The sequence below is a fragment of the Mizuhopecten yessoensis genome, unplaced genomic scaffold (assembly GCF_002113885.1).
Source record: "Mizuhopecten yessoensis strain PY_sf001 unplaced genomic scaffold, ASM211388v2 scaffold10331, whole genome shotgun sequence".
Lineage (NCBI taxonomy): Eukaryota > Metazoa > Mollusca > Bivalvia > Pectinida > Pectinidae > Mizuhopecten > Mizuhopecten yessoensis.
This window is the reverse complement of record NW_018408493.1, coordinates 1,152,083-1,167,521: the sequence shown is the minus strand read 5'-3', so window position 1 is coordinate 1,167,521 and position 15,439 is coordinate 1,152,083. Positions and strand designations below refer to the sequence as shown.

The 15,439-nt window shown below is 36.5% G+C and overlaps 1 protein-coding gene across 1 annotated transcript; it reads left to right on the top strand.

Moving 5' to 3' along the window:
• Nucleotides 1-1,857: 1,857 nt before the first annotated feature.
• On the top strand, nt 1,858-12,521 carry LOC110460174. Its single transcript, XM_021512931.1, has 11 exons — nt 1,858-2,236; nt 3,118-3,267; nt 4,223-4,343; nt 5,459-5,499; nt 6,187-6,279; nt 6,958-7,155; nt 7,635-7,799; nt 8,258-8,387; nt 8,728-8,894; nt 9,522-9,612; nt 10,075-12,521. The coding sequence occupies exons 1-11, from the start codon at nt 2,012-2,014 to the stop codon at nt 10,173-10,175; spliced, it is 1,482 nt and encodes a 493-aa protein (XP_021368606.1). The 5' UTR covers nt 1,858-2,011; the 3' UTR covers nt 10,176-12,521.
• Nucleotides 12,522-15,439: the final 2,918 nt, after the last annotated feature.

The following is a 15,439-nucleotide window of genomic DNA, read 5'->3' as shown; positions in this document are numbered from 1 at the left end:
TATCAAATGCCTTGGAAAGGTCACAAAACACAACACACGGATATTCTTTCCTGTCAACGGCGGAAACAATGTTATGAAATAAACGTATTTTATTTGAATAATTCAAATCATTGCATCTTAAAAACGTCCTTAATTACATAATAGCATCAATACTGCAATGGACAGCATGCTACATACAATATTATTTATACATGAAAGTAACATTAATAGACATACATGGAAATAGATATTATTTGCATACCAGTACCCGTGCACTTCAGTGACTTTTAAATGATATACAATTAGAGTTTCAATAATTTGGCAAAGTAATGTAACTTGTCGATAAACTATAGAATGACCTGGTAAAAATCTAAACTGATATTTGTAAAACATATTATTGTCTCTTGCAAAATTGAATACATATTTGAAAAAGGTACACCTAATTCCATTACCTTGGAAACACAACTTAATAGTGAAAATGTTCTGTAATTCACCGGTAGGTGGCAATCGCCTTTCTTAAATAGAGGTAAAATGTGTGTTTTTCCCCAATCGGCAGGAAATGAACATTCTTTGATAGAACGATTAAATAGCATCGCGAGGGGAGAAGAAAGTGACCTTGCCCTAGTTTGATTTAAGCTTGCGGTGACTAATTTCATCAGGCTCTACAGCTTTTCCAATATAACGAACAGATAAAATACCATTAACAACTTCAACGCTTAAAATAATATCATTTAGAGAATTCGCACATTTTATCACGAAGTCAGGTAAATTTGCATTAGAATCATCAATACTAGAGTTGGTAGAAAAGTGCAGGACGTATAGTGCTATACGTCCCTGAAAAGTGGTTATAAAAGCACTGCAGGTGGGTTTTTTGTCACTATATGCCACGTTTGGATTTCCAGATTCAACAAAATAAGAGGAGGAGGTAAGTTTTGAGGACAAGACATACAACTTTTGAGTATTTTCCTGAAAAAGCACGTGTTTGCATTCCTTAATTGATTGCTTAACGACTTAGTTTCGACGAACATGCCCCAAGGCGGGACACGTTTGGCCATTCAATCTTACGACACAGTTAATAATTCTTGAAATACGGACTTATATTTTTGTTTGTTTTCCCTTTTTATTATTTTATGACAGGCATGGAACTGTATATCAGTACTACCCCGAACGACATTAAATGAAAAGAATTGGCTGAACGTGCCCTGGTCTCCCCTAATGATCGGTTTTCCAATTTTAAGCCAGTGCTACTAAATACACTCTCTTTCCAGACAAGGCCTGTTTCAAATATAAAGTCAATTATCATGATCTACATATGGTTGTTAATTTGAAAAGGCACAGGCCGAGTTCTTTTCTAACAATGATTAATCTCATGTTTTGATTTAGTCCATTTAACATCAAACTATAATTGCAAACGGACCTTTCTTTTTACAATGAGGAGTATTATAGGAAAAAAATATATTCAAATCTGAACAACATTCGAAAAAAACATTTTCCCTCTTCTTCGAGATCAAGAAAATATTCAAATCACTCATTTGACCAGCTTTGTAGTGCAATATCTACATATTGAACAAAATTGAATATTGCATGGAAATTAAAAGTATCGACCAACGAAAGTACAATATGCTAAGTTGTCAAGTTGCATCAGAATCAGTGTATTTTTTTTAATCATCTATTAAAAATCCCATTAATGATTTTTATGTCATTTTCGTATTGAACGTATATCTGTATATCCTTGCTTTTTGATCTGATATATAACATAGGAACATCAGCAAGTCTACATTGCCTTACACCACAATTCTATTTTAAGAAAGTCTCTGATGAGCTTAAAATAAGCGGATTTTGATTGGCTATTATATTTAGACGGCCTACCATGTAATATATATAAAGTCTGAAATTGAAGGACTTGTATTCTGACAACAGACCTATATCAACACGAAGTTACGAAGCATTACAGTTCCCCTATCTAGAACTTCGCTGGGCCTACCAAGCCGGCTTTTATAAGTTAGTTGTCGCCTGCTCAGAAACCGAAACCATGGCTTCCCCCTTAGTTGATGTTTACGTAAAACTGCCTAATGGCAGAACCTCAACATTTGCTCTCATGCCGACCGACAGTGCAAACAAAATCTACGACCAAGTTGGCAAGGAGGAGGGAGTGTCAGGGAGGCGTATTCGCCTTAAGTACCAGGGAAAATTAGTTGATAAAACAAGGACCATCGGTTACCTAGGTATCAGACCGGAAACTATACTCAAAGGGGAGGTAAGTCGTTTTTTTTCTTCATTTTCAGGTTGCATAGTTGTAATAGCTATAACTGTAAGCTTGTTTCAATACATAACTTGCATGTTTAAGTTAAACGTTAATAACAGAATAATATCACCGAATTCTTTATTTTGTAGACATTTAACTGAATAAGAGCTTGATACTAAGAATCGTCCAATATATATATATATCGAATAACAAGAAATGCATTTTAATTTTCAATGCACCGTAATAAATATTTAATTAGACTATGCATGTACTTAATTTAATATTATTACTTTCTGTTTATGCAGAACGGCGATCATGTTCACATTTATATAATAATAATAGATAATATATTTAAATAACCATGTGAAGAAAGAAAGTATAAAAAAGATAGAATCTTAATGCTTACTAGATAGCACTAATCTAATTCAGAGGAAAAACAAGCTAATTTCACCCTGCACAGGGCTCCTCTATATATGATAAGTCTGATTTCTGCATTAGGTAGACTAATTACATATATGTGTATTTTAAAAAAACCATCCAAATTCCAAGTCCCTGTGATGGTTAAATATAAAAGAAATGACAAAGTAGTGTCTTAGTTCTTCCCAAGAAGTACTAAGATTGTCTTGTAATTCAAGCAATAGATTTGCTAAAGTCCGAAATTTCCTTTTCGCAAAAAAAAAAATACAAAAAAATACAAAAAAAACCCGTCCAACAAACAGTATCAAATTCCTTCCTTCATTTCTTTTGACAAAAACGTTATGTAATTCTTTCTTTCTTTATTAATTTTCTGTCGACAAAAACGGCGTTTCCTTCCTTCCTTTGCTTCATTCTTTATTTGGTTGATGTATTTTTTGATTTATGCAATAGCTGGTTCATCCGTCCGTGTATTTCAGATAGTGTTCCCCAAAACCATATCCATTATACTGAGATTTGAGGACGGTCACACAATTACCATGGATGTTCAAAATGTGGATGAAATATCAAGCATTAAATCCTACATAAAAGAAGTGAAAGACATCCCAACGACCAACATTAATTTAAAGGTAGGTTATTTCTTCGGTGGCCTCATGGAGCAGTGGTTATCCTAATCGCATTATATCAAAGGTGGGTTGGGTTCGAATTACTGATTAAGGAATGTATTGGGTCGTCGTCGGATACCCAGAAAAAGGCAACTAGGATAGGGAGGGCGGGAACTAAGAGGAAGTTAAGTGGGAACGGGAGTCTGAGGCAGAGTTGAGCCGATGGTTTTATTGTTGTATAATTGTTGTAAAACAATTAAATCAATTTGAACTATTATCCAAAACATTGCTTTCAAATTGGAGAAAAGGGATTCCTATACACGCATAATTAAATCATTATATCACGATGTTTCGTATTATTAAAACCATATCAATTCAAACCAATCCAAAGCATTGTATGATTATTTCTAACCCGGCCATTGCATGGTTGGCTGATCAAAATGAGATATAGTGTGAGTTAATTGTTATCCAGTAATAAGTATATTAGTAAAATGAACAGATCAGAATGTTTTGATTTGGTTTGAATCTATATGGTTTAGCATCCTATTAACATCAAATTAACCTCGCGTATGCAAACACCAGAAAATAATCAAGTTATTGTTAATTTGAAGAGGCATCAAAACAGGCTGCAAGATTTCCAAAGATGTCTGACCTACGAGAAACCTACGAGAAACATTTAAGAACGTGCCTCCATGAGTGTGGAGGCAGCGTGTTGGTGTATCTACCTCCTTGCGTTAGCGTCGATCTGATGCCGACTTTATAGTGATACATCACTGAAATGCCATGCCGATGGCACCAAGCATATATCATCTCATCCGGTCTCATTTGACTGACATTGTATAATGCTGAACGTTAGTGGGGAATAACTACTATATTTATATACTTTGGTATGTTTTCCTCAATTGGGTTCTGTCCCGAGACCGGGACATACCAAGATTGGCACATGTGAATCCCTACATATTGTGCATGTATCTTGCAGATTGCAGGTCAACCTAGAGTACTCCGAAACGACCAGCTTCTGTTTGAGACAGGCGCAAAGGAGGAGTCAATCTTAGATGTCAGCGGGCCAAAGTCCGAACCGCCCTCTAACAGTCCGGAAGGTACGTACATACATTTTTAGTGGCAGTATAACGTTTAACCTCTTTCTACAGTTGCCATTTTCCCGATCAAATTTTTGCATTTAAATAGGGGTTGATTTGTTATTGCGAGAACGAAACTTAAGCTACCAGTAAGTTAAAATGTATTATCACCATTGTCAATATTTTGAACTACAGTTGTATTTGTTAAGTCTTTTTCAAAACACATTCTACACACATAGCGTGTATACCCGATACATTAGTTGGACAATAAGTTAATTATGTTATTCTATTGTCACTATTGTGAGGGGTCGCAGTGGCCAAGTAGTTAAGGTGTCTGACATTCTGTTACTACTAGCCCTCTACCTTTGGGTCGCGGATTCGAGGCCTACGTTGGGCAGTCGCCAGGTACTGGCCGTAGATCGATGGTTTTTTCTCCGGGAACTCCGGCTTTCCTCCATCACCAAAACCTGGCACGTCCTTAAACCAAATTGCTATTGTGAAATATTTACTGATGTCCCTTTCAAAATAATTCTTCACACAAAGCTCTTTCATCATGTATATAAAAGCTCCAACAAGTTTAAATATTTAAATACCACTGTCACTATTGCAAAACATTTTCGGATGTTATTTCCCGTAGAAAGGCGAATTGTAGAATTATATTTGTTCATGCGGAAAACAGAAAAAGGTCGAACTTATGACCTTTACATTACAAACTTCCGCCTATACTTTACAAATGTTGCAATCCAAGAGTAATTGATCTGATTAATTGGCTGCAAAATTTACGAAAATCATAGTACATTGGAGGAGACAGAAAAGTTATCCAGATCGAAAAAAGAAAAACACCTCTTTTGGCTTCTACGTTTTCTATGTAGAAGGGAGAATACTTCAAGTAAAATAAAAACTTAATGGAACATTTCTTCGCGATTATAAAAAAAAGACAATAAAGTATGCGAGGTGGGAAATGAAACAAAGAGCACAATATTGAGGTTTTACTTTTTTGTCTGACACCGTATTGTTTCGTACTGTGAAATAAAAGCAACGTACTAAGGTCAAGGTGTAAATCGCAGGCGAACTCTTCACATGCAAGCAAACATGATTATTTCACGTGATAATTCTTTTCTTCTTTTTACCCCCAGCCGATAGCATAAATGAGGACCCACCGGAAGCTTTGAAAGAGGTAATTTATATTGTATTTTATAATTATGGACGGCTAGTACTAGATACTATATCGTATTCATCTTTTTTAAGTTTGTATTTATTCTATATATATAAACATTAACATTTCCAACGCAAGTACCTCTTTAAGCATTACCAGAAGTAATTGCGTTCATATAGCTATGAACATTATTTGATAAGCGTCATTTTGAACATTCTCCTCCCGCTCGAATAACATGAGACAACCGTTAACGTTAGAAGCAAACATTTTGGTGACGTTAGGCTGTTCCAGGAAGCTCGTTTGCACTGACGACATATAGACACCTCTTTTGGTCAACGATAACTAACTAGCTGGCTTCATTGAATATGTTTGTAACCGAATTGCGTTCATAGCGTCATGAACGTGGAAAAAAATGCGCTTCAATCCTTATAATAATTATAGAAACACTTAATTTGCAGTAACAGTAAAAGTGGAAACTCTAAGCGTGCTGATTGTGATTCTTTAAACTAGATGGCGATGTGAAACTTTACATGTTTGCAATGGTTTAAGTGAAACAAAATAATACTTTCCTGAACTGAAAAAATAATAAATCAGACACAGACTTTTATTTATCGTCAAAAATCGTCTTTGAAAACACATGAAAACACAACTGATATGACAACGGTACCCATTAAACTTTGAAGTCATTAATTCTCTCTCTCTTTTAAGGACGTACTCTCCAGTTTTGACACTAATGGCAAAAACGTGGAAGTGGTTTTCTGTTTTGACACCACCGGAAGTATGGCGGTAAATCTGACCACGGTAAGTTATCTCCCTTTAGTTAAATAACATAATGAAACTACATGTACTAGTTGCTGGTATTAAAATTGCTGTTTATTTGTCCTTAGGTTACGTTTGGGTTGGGTTGTTATTTTTCTTTTATCAAGTTTTTTTTGGTGTTATATTCAGTTTATATACATCAAATACATGTAATATATATACATTGAGACAAAAAAAGATAAGTGTGTTTCCTGTTAAATGTTTGAGAAATTTAGGATAACAGATTTTATTTATTATCATTTTTCTTTTAACAAAACATAGGGTAATGAAGGGCTACCGGAAATATTTTTAGCATGGCCTAATAGATGAGCCACTGCATGTGCGTTACATGTAAAACTGGACTTGTTTGGAATATTTTACATTACCTCTTTGACAACTAGATACCTAAAATTTGACGTTTAAACAAGATCGTAAACAGATCCAAGCATACGGGTAAATGTATGTATTCAGTAGCTCCTCGCTATACTGCCGTCATTGTCCAGAATAACTTTGGCGTTCTAAAGGGAGTTGGCGATAAATTGAGCGAAAAACATTACATGATAGCGGAAAAGGTTGTGCTATAATTGGCATTTACTAATACTACATCATTGATGTGTCTATACTTTTCTTGTAGTTTAATTGCCGGTAATATATGTGACGTTTGGCTTTTGTGTTCAATAGGTGCGACAGAACATCAAAGACACGTGCACTCGGCTTATCCGGGACATTCCCGGAATCAGGATCGGCATAATGGCCCACGGTGATTACTGTGATCAGCATGATTACGTCATCAAGTCAATGGACCTGACGTCAGATGTAGACCAGCTGGTCAATTTTGCCACGTCTACACCATCCACGTGCGGTGGCGATAGCCCAGAGGTGAGAGTTCATTCAGATCTCTTTCTTTTACGGTCTATAATGACAGAAGTTAGAATTTTTTTATAAAAGAGAATTTAAGTCATAACAATATAAAAAAACAATAGTATTTTCATATTCTTTTCTTTTTATAGAAGGATTATGCTTTATAGAGGAAAATAATAAAACTTGTAAAAAATGGTGAACTGCTTCATTCGGTATCTTCACAAAAGGTCACGTATTGAAATTATTAGCGAGTCGGATACTTAAAAAAGTAATATTAAAACTATTTCTCCGATTTGGGTTTTGCCGCCCAGTACCTGGCAAAGGGAGAATACTCTAGCTTCCTTATGTAACATTTGATATTACCCACTTCTTCCAATGAAACAGCGACCATGGCCAGTAAAAAAACCCGATATCAAGCATCAGCATTACCTCCATCATAACGTAGAACAGTTCGTGAGAGATCTGTATTGCAATGTATTGTTTTCTATCCTTTTCAGTGCTACGAGTGGGCCTTACGAAAGGCACAACAGCTCGACTGGTCTGAAGACTCGGCAAAAGCGTTTGTCCTCATCGGTGACTGTGAACCACACCCACCATCTTACACTGACCAGCGCATCAATTGGCGGGAAGAAATGGAGGTCCTTAAAGGCATGGGAGTCAAGGTACATATGTACTAATCATATATACCTGGAACGTTTTGTTGTCTCTGGTATTGCATATATTGCGATTTGTTTTTGTATATTTGAGTTAAGGATCCCTTACCCACTGAAGGCAAAACATTAGAGAGTTCCACTGTTTTTTTGGTACAACTGTAACACAGACGAGGGTACTACCGTTGAGCTCAGTTGGTTACAGTGACAGTATACTGGTCGGGGTCAATGATTTGAATCCTGGTCTGGCCTCGATGATTTTTTACACTCAGAACACTATTGTTGTGTAGTTCAATCTTATTATTTATTTCAGGAAGTTTCGCAAAATATGTTTTTAATTTCGTGCCAGAAATCAAATATCAAATTATCAAAGTAAGGGAAATATTGCTGCAGACAATCGTGCGCATGAGGAGAACATGAGGTTTTTGTTTCCCCATCATGTGATTATGATATGTATTTGTATATTGTAGGTGTATGGCGTTTATTGTAAAGCATACACTAGTCCTGCAGAACATTTCTACGGTCTGCTGTCAGAGGAGACGGGAGGGTGTCTGCTCAAACTTGTCCACTTCAGTCTTATAACAGAAATGTTCTTGGCAGGTAAGGCGTTTTACGATGCTTTATTTTATACAGCCTGGATACTCCAGGGGTTATGCTAACTTTCGCTCTAAAATGATGATCTGAACCGGCCAAAATCAGAGCTGAGTCAGTCATTGTGGCATGCAGCCTGTTCTTACTGATAATCCTGTTGGTCGGTTTCGTGTGACACTTATGAAAAGTGAAATTTATCACGGTAGAAAAGTATCAACTTAATTATCGCCGTTAAATCATACATTTAACAGGCAAACATGTAATAACTATTTGCATTACATGTTGATAACTCTCCAGGCCCTGCTGTTTTTGTGTAGACCTTTTGTAGATGTTGTTTTGTTGTTTGCAGTGTGCTACAGGGAGGCGGCCCCCGAACAACTGGAAGCGTACACAGAAGAGCTAGAAAAGGAAGGGAAGTTGTCCGGAGATACGAAAGAGCTTATGGCACAGCTGGATACAAAACCGACCGAGGGAGTGGAGGGTGATGGCGGAGCTAAGAAAGCGGAAACGATAAAGGTGTGTGTTCATCTACATACAAAACGAGTACTGCCAAGTTGAAATATGTATTCGTTCAATTGAACCTACATTAAATAATTTGTTTAAGGTGGACCATACTATTCAAATTGAGCGCAATCGCGCAGAAAGTTGCGCATGTTGGCTAAATTCCAGACGGTACGGAAACCTAACATTGAGCGCAATCGCGCAGAAATTTGCGCATGTTGGCTAAATTCCAGACGGTACAGAAACCTAACGACATCATGCTTGGATTTAAAAAGAGTCATGAACAATTATTAATGATAATTAAAACCGAAGCAAAAGTTTGAATACTAGCCAGTCTGATCAGCAAACAGAAAGTCGACGCCAAAATATGGAGACCAATTTAAGCCACCGCTGGTGCTATACTTTATCACAAGCTCCGTCTTCGTGGAAAATGAACTCTCACATGGTTCACAATCTAGAAGAAAACTAATTATACTATGCAATTTAACTTAAGTTAGCTGTGTCCAATTTTTTCTTTTCTTTTCGAAAGAAACAATGATCTCTTCTTTGTCCCCTCTCTTACCTACAGACCTGTACAGAACGTCCTGTAGAAAATATATATTTGCGAAAACTAAGTGAATGTATTGAATTTTATTTCATCAGAGATATGTAAGCGCTGCCTGGTGGGATATAAGTTTGGACCACGGCCAATGTTCTGAATACAAATACGACGCACAGAGTGACAGATGGAGTGGTAAGTGTCTGGTCCAATTAAAAATTCTGCATCGCCTTTGTTCTTCTAGCTCTTCTATTCAACCGTCTGCACATTACATCATGTACCTTACACCTCACATCTGTTTAAACAATTTGAAAGAGTGTCCCTTTTTGAATCAATAGTTACATTTTCTTCGCTTCACGGTGTTTATAACACTGAACAGTTTTGATTTTTTTACTTACAAATTGAAGGTCTTCTGTCTGCTTCAGCATATATTTTTTTATACAAAATGAATGTCTACCCAGAATTGGCGTTCATTACACCCACGTAGTGAAAGGAACAAAAACTCTGGGTAGACATTGGTACAATTAACATAAGAAATTACTGAGTATTAAGAAGAGCTAATAATGAATAAATATCTTAGGACGGTTATGAATAAAAGCTGTACTATTGATAAATATTGAACCCATGATAACACATTGTGGTTATGTTTTGTTTCAGCTCATATCTCCCAGAAGCATTCAGATGTCCGCCTTTCCGCATCCGGTACAGGGAGTGTATCGCGGAAGAAACAGAATAAGCGGAAGTGCAGCATAATGTAAATTCTGACAAATACGTTCCAATGACCAATGAATAATACGAAAAAGAATTTGTGTATCACACTTTCTTACGGATGTTCCGTGAATCCAATCCAGCAGGAACGACAAGCACGGCTGTATAAAACCCGTACTGTTGTATACATTTCCCGAAACAACATTAGTGATTGGATCAATATATATATCACGTGATTGGAAGACGTACACATTGCTCACTCTCGTGAGCTTTTGCCTTCTCATACGGCAGTCATTATGTCTCCAGTCGACCACTTTGCGTTGGTCAAACAGCGAAAGGCTCGAAATCGGACTTGATCTATCAGAGGGTCTTCCAGAGTGGAACCAGGGAATGTGCAATGACTGATAGTTGTGATGACGGCCAACTCTTATTTGGTAAATTCCTGAAGTGTTCCGAAATAGTTTTCATCTTCCGAATGAAGTTGATATTCCGGACGTTCTCCCTAAACGGAGTTCTGGTTTCGTTATTCCTCATACAAATTTATGTATAATTGCTCTCTTCTAAGATATGGGTTGTGAAAGTACATGTGGATAAAACACTATTTATTGCATGGTTCACTTTATCGAAAACGCCATGTGCGCATGCGTCACCATGAATTATTCACAATGGACATTCTTTCAGTACCCATGGAATACGTCAAATACATCAATTCCAAATCATCATCTCAGTAAAGTATGGGTATTTTCCCCTGTACCACTTAAATATAGAAAAATATGTATAAAGTTCTTGGTTTGAAAATGACGGAGAACGTGTGCGTACGTGTCTCTGGGTGCTCGGAGACATTTTAAGTGACCGAGATTGAACGTTTACAGGTTAGCGTTTTGAGGTTGAATCGTGTGTGAGGAATAGGAAATAAACTGAACTACTTCATAAAGTGATACTTATCTTTGACAGTGGAAGAACTTTCCTAGATCATATAGATCATAAACTATATAAAGTTTTCTGAACTAGAGGACACCGACATGGCAACAACAATAATACTAGGCTGTCAGAGTTGTTTCCTAATAGAAGAAGACGCATGGAATCACGTCATGCTGAAAAACAGCGCCAGCATTGCTGCCACGACCAAAAGTTTAGTTGAAATACTAAGTGATTAGCTGTTTGGCCTACTGCCCGCAGTAACGATTACAATATCTATAACATAACTATTATTGACGATAACTCTTAAAGCGAGATATCTCTAAATGTTTGAATGTATGCATATATGTTTATAACCTTCATCATAATGGAGGAAATAAAGATATCTATCTATAGATGTACAGACATATAGTATATACTATTTTTGTAGAGTATACAAAGGGAAACTTATACGCAATCACACCCTTTTTGAAAGATGTTCATGTGGTATTCGATTGGAGGAATTTCATATTTTGTTTTTGAAACACATGTCGATATCTGACTTTGCGACGAAATCCTTGTTCTTATTTTGTTTCGTATTGTTGATTTTTTTTTGTCGTCGTTTTTTTTTGTAAGGATCCTCAGCTCTAAAATTAAGACGATGTAGTCAAAAGGATCGACTTAGTGCAATATCCAATTATACTGTCATCATTACCTTGTTTTATTGGCAAAACATTATGCTTTTGTTAACCTTACTCGAAAAAAATGAATAAAAATGGAAATTTTGAAACAAATCTTCATAGCCCAACGATACAACTACAAAACCAACAGTATGGTACATTGCAATTAGAATATATCACTTTTGACTGGCTGTTTTTGCTGAAAATTTTATATAGAAGGTCAACTCTCATCTGCATTTTTTACAGACCATACGTAGAGATTCTTGACTCGATGCAAGACCGATTCTATGTAATTCGAATTTTTGCGTAATTTCGATAACTGCAGCTCGGCTTGGCTCCATTGCCAAGTTCGAGGTTGAAAAATAGTCAAGTGTAACTAGCACAGAAGTAAACGAAGTACGTAATTTTCAACGAGGAGCAAGAAAAGATAAACTTATTTTGACTGATGAAAAGACGGCGAAACAATTATTTTAAAATCAAATAAGGTGTAAAGTCAAGGGTACCGCCAAGTTAGACTTAATTAAAACCATATTCTTAAAACAATTTTTTTAATCGCATGTTGCCATGCATTGGAAAGAATTGTAGAATTCGAAATTTGAATGTTTGAAAACGGAAATAAAAAAAGAAAAGCAAGAATACTGCGGTGGTCGAACTCAGGAGCATTGAACTGCAAAGCATGCACTTTACCAATGATGCCATACAGGAATTACAAATTCACAACATAAAAATGTGTGTCATAATTTATGAACTACAAATTAAAGTATATTTGAAAAAAAAACAAGCCATTCGGATTGATTTGTCTTGGCTGTACCCCGCTTTGACCATCAATACATATGTCAAGTTTGGTTGGTATAACAATTATAGTTTCAGAGAAACTAAACTTAGTGTTGATGGAGATGCATGAGTTGAGATGTACTACCTAAGATGCATCCATGGTCAAAGTTTGGTTGTGGTAGCACTTATAATACTTTCAGTGAAACTAACTTAAACGCATAAACTTAATGTTGACGCCGTCGCCGGAAAATAGCAACACCTTAGTCTCGCTTCCGCTACTTCGTGGCGGCGAGAAAAAGTTACTTTAAGCCAGAAAAGCACTTCTTTGGTGGCTTCATCTGCTATGTAAAAGGGAGAACAGTCCGAGTAAACTCAGTGGAACTCTCCTTCGCGATTATAGCATATAACTGGAGTAGTGGTACCCTACCTTAATTTGTTTCAAATACACAGAATTTAAATGGTTCGGGTGGTTCTTTATTTTTGACAGGCAAGGTATCGGATACATCTGTCGCTTACAAAAACACTATTTAAGAAAAGAGCTTGAGAATTATTTAACAACAGAATGTTCACAAGATTTAAAACCTGATATGATACAGTTGACTTCTCTTATTCAGAGAATTTGTTGTAAATGTATGCATGCTAACGTTGAATTGCAAATTAGCCAATTCTTTTATGTGATAGATAAAGCTTAACGTGTGATACACCTGCATGATCATGTATTATCTTGCTACAAATGTTTATGTAATTGTTTGTGAAATATTTATGCAACGACTCTCATTTTTGTTTGACTACGATGAAATAAATCTATGAATCAAGTCTTATCCTGGTAAAACATATGGCTTTATACGTCTCTGAACACCGATAGTGTTGTGTTTCGTTTGGTTGCTTACTTGCCTATATTTGCGGCATATTCACCAACATAACTGGTCAGGACAATATGAAAATGAATGGCTTAAATAAAACCAAGTCATAAACATATTTTAAAGGTTGTGAAGTTATATATTTGTATGATATAAAAAAAAAAACACAGTTATGTGTTCATTTGTATTATCAACCTACACACGTGTATGTCGCGAATGGATATAAATTCTAAAGATATCACTACAGGTTAGGGATCGAGAAAGTATCGTAAGAGGCGACTAATGTGGGAGCCCTCCCCCTCACCCTGCTGAATGGGGGATTTGCATTTGAGCCCTCTACTAGGGAACACCAAAATAATTCAATTTGGGACCTGTATTTCTCTCTAGTTCTAACTACCTTTTATTTTCTAGCGCCTTGCTTGGCAACACCTCACTTTTTGCTTTAATGTATAACGTTCGTTAAGGTGAGGAAGGCGCAATGGGTTCTGTCCCCAGGCCGGGACATACCAAAGTCCTTAAAAATGGGAGTTGTTATAGCCCTGCTTAACGTTCAGCATTGAGGGTAATGTCGACAACTGGTTCACCCGTTGTCAGTATAATGTGACCGGGCGGAATGATGTGCTGGATGCCCTCGGCATGGTATTTAAGTGAGATAGCACTTTTAAGTCGGCATCATATCTGCACTATCACAAGATTCATTTCATGAAAGAAATAAAGATGATGAAATAAATAAAATATAATCAGCGACTGTGTTCTTAAAGTATAATTTAGCAGGGCTTGACCGCGATTCTAACCCAAATTGTTAGATTATCGCTCTAACCAATTGAGCTTTACCTGGTCAACGAAAGCGTCCTGGCCCAGCTGTCCCCACAGTAGGCGAAAATAATCCATCTGTCTTAAGAAATAAAGTCAATTACAGAACTCCAAATTATAGACTTTCTACTACAAACAAATCTTTCTTACCTTCTACATTAAATAACTGGAACACTTTAGATGATAATATTAAATATCTGCCTCTCCCATCTTTTAACTAGGTCTATCCCAACATATTCCCACAAATCAGCCCTGCTACTTCGGGTATGATGAACGAAAATTAAACGTTACATACTAGACGTTACATTGCAGCTCTCTTAACTATGATCTCTTCCGTGTTAATTCAGTTCAGGATTCTCATTGTGTAAATTGTGGGCACCATTGTGAAAATGCTTATCATTTCCTTTTTGAGCACCAAATTTAGTATACCCCCTCAATGAAGTTAGTGGGGGGGGGGGATACACTTTTTGTACAGACAACTCCTTCTAAAGCAATGGACCGATTTCAACGAAACTTTCCATATATATTAGCTACCACCTGAAATTGTGCATCAAGGTATTATTTTTCATTCTGACCCTTTTTTATGGAGTTATTGCCATTTGTTGAAAAACGCTTTCCCGCACAACTTCTACAAAACTTCTAGGCCAATTTCAATGAGTTTTCACATATGATAACTACCACCTGATGTTGTGCATCCAGGTTTATTTTTTCAATCTGTCCTTTTTTTGAGTAAAGGCCCTTTGTTGAAAAATATTGTTCTGAAAACTCCTCCAAGACAAGGCAGCCAATTTCAACGAAAATTTACAGATATGATAACTACCCCCTTATGTTCTGCATCTAAGTATTCTTTTTCCAACCCTTTTTATCGAGTCTTGTCCTGACAACTTTTCCTTATCAACTGTGCCATTTAAAAAAAAAAAAAAATTAAAGATATGTTAACTGCCCCATGACGTTGTGCATCCAAGTAGTACTTTTTCATTCCAACCTTTTTAAAAGGAGTTATGGCCCTTTCTTGAATAAACCTTTGTCTGCCTCATAAACTACTGGGCCGATTTCAATGAAAGTTTATAGATATTGTAACTACCCTCTGCTGTCGTGCATCAGGCTAGTCTTTTTGTTCATTTCGACCCTTTTTAAGGAGTTATGGCCCTTTGTTAAAATTCTTTGTCCTGACATCTTCTCCTTATCTAACATCATGGCTAACAACATTTGATATGTAAGTATGTTTTGGCGTGGGGAAGGAGTACAGGAAGTATGTCAGTGACAAGTATACTCAAATAAGTGTACAGC

Excerpts from the sequence above, each read along its gene's own strand:
- LOC110460174 (XM_021512931.1), top strand. The coding sequence starts at position 2,012 with ATGGCTTCCCCCTTAGTTGATGTTTACGTAAAACTGCCTAATGGCAGA. Across the intron at positions 2,237-3,117 it reads AAACTATACTCAAAGGGGAG|ATAGTGTTCCCCAAAACCAT; the intron begins GTAAGTCGTTTT and ends CGTGTATTTCAG. Across the intron at positions 3,268-4,222 it reads CGACCAACATTAATTTAAAG|ATTGCAGGTCAACCTAGAGT; the intron begins GTAGGTTATTTC and ends TGTATCTTGCAG.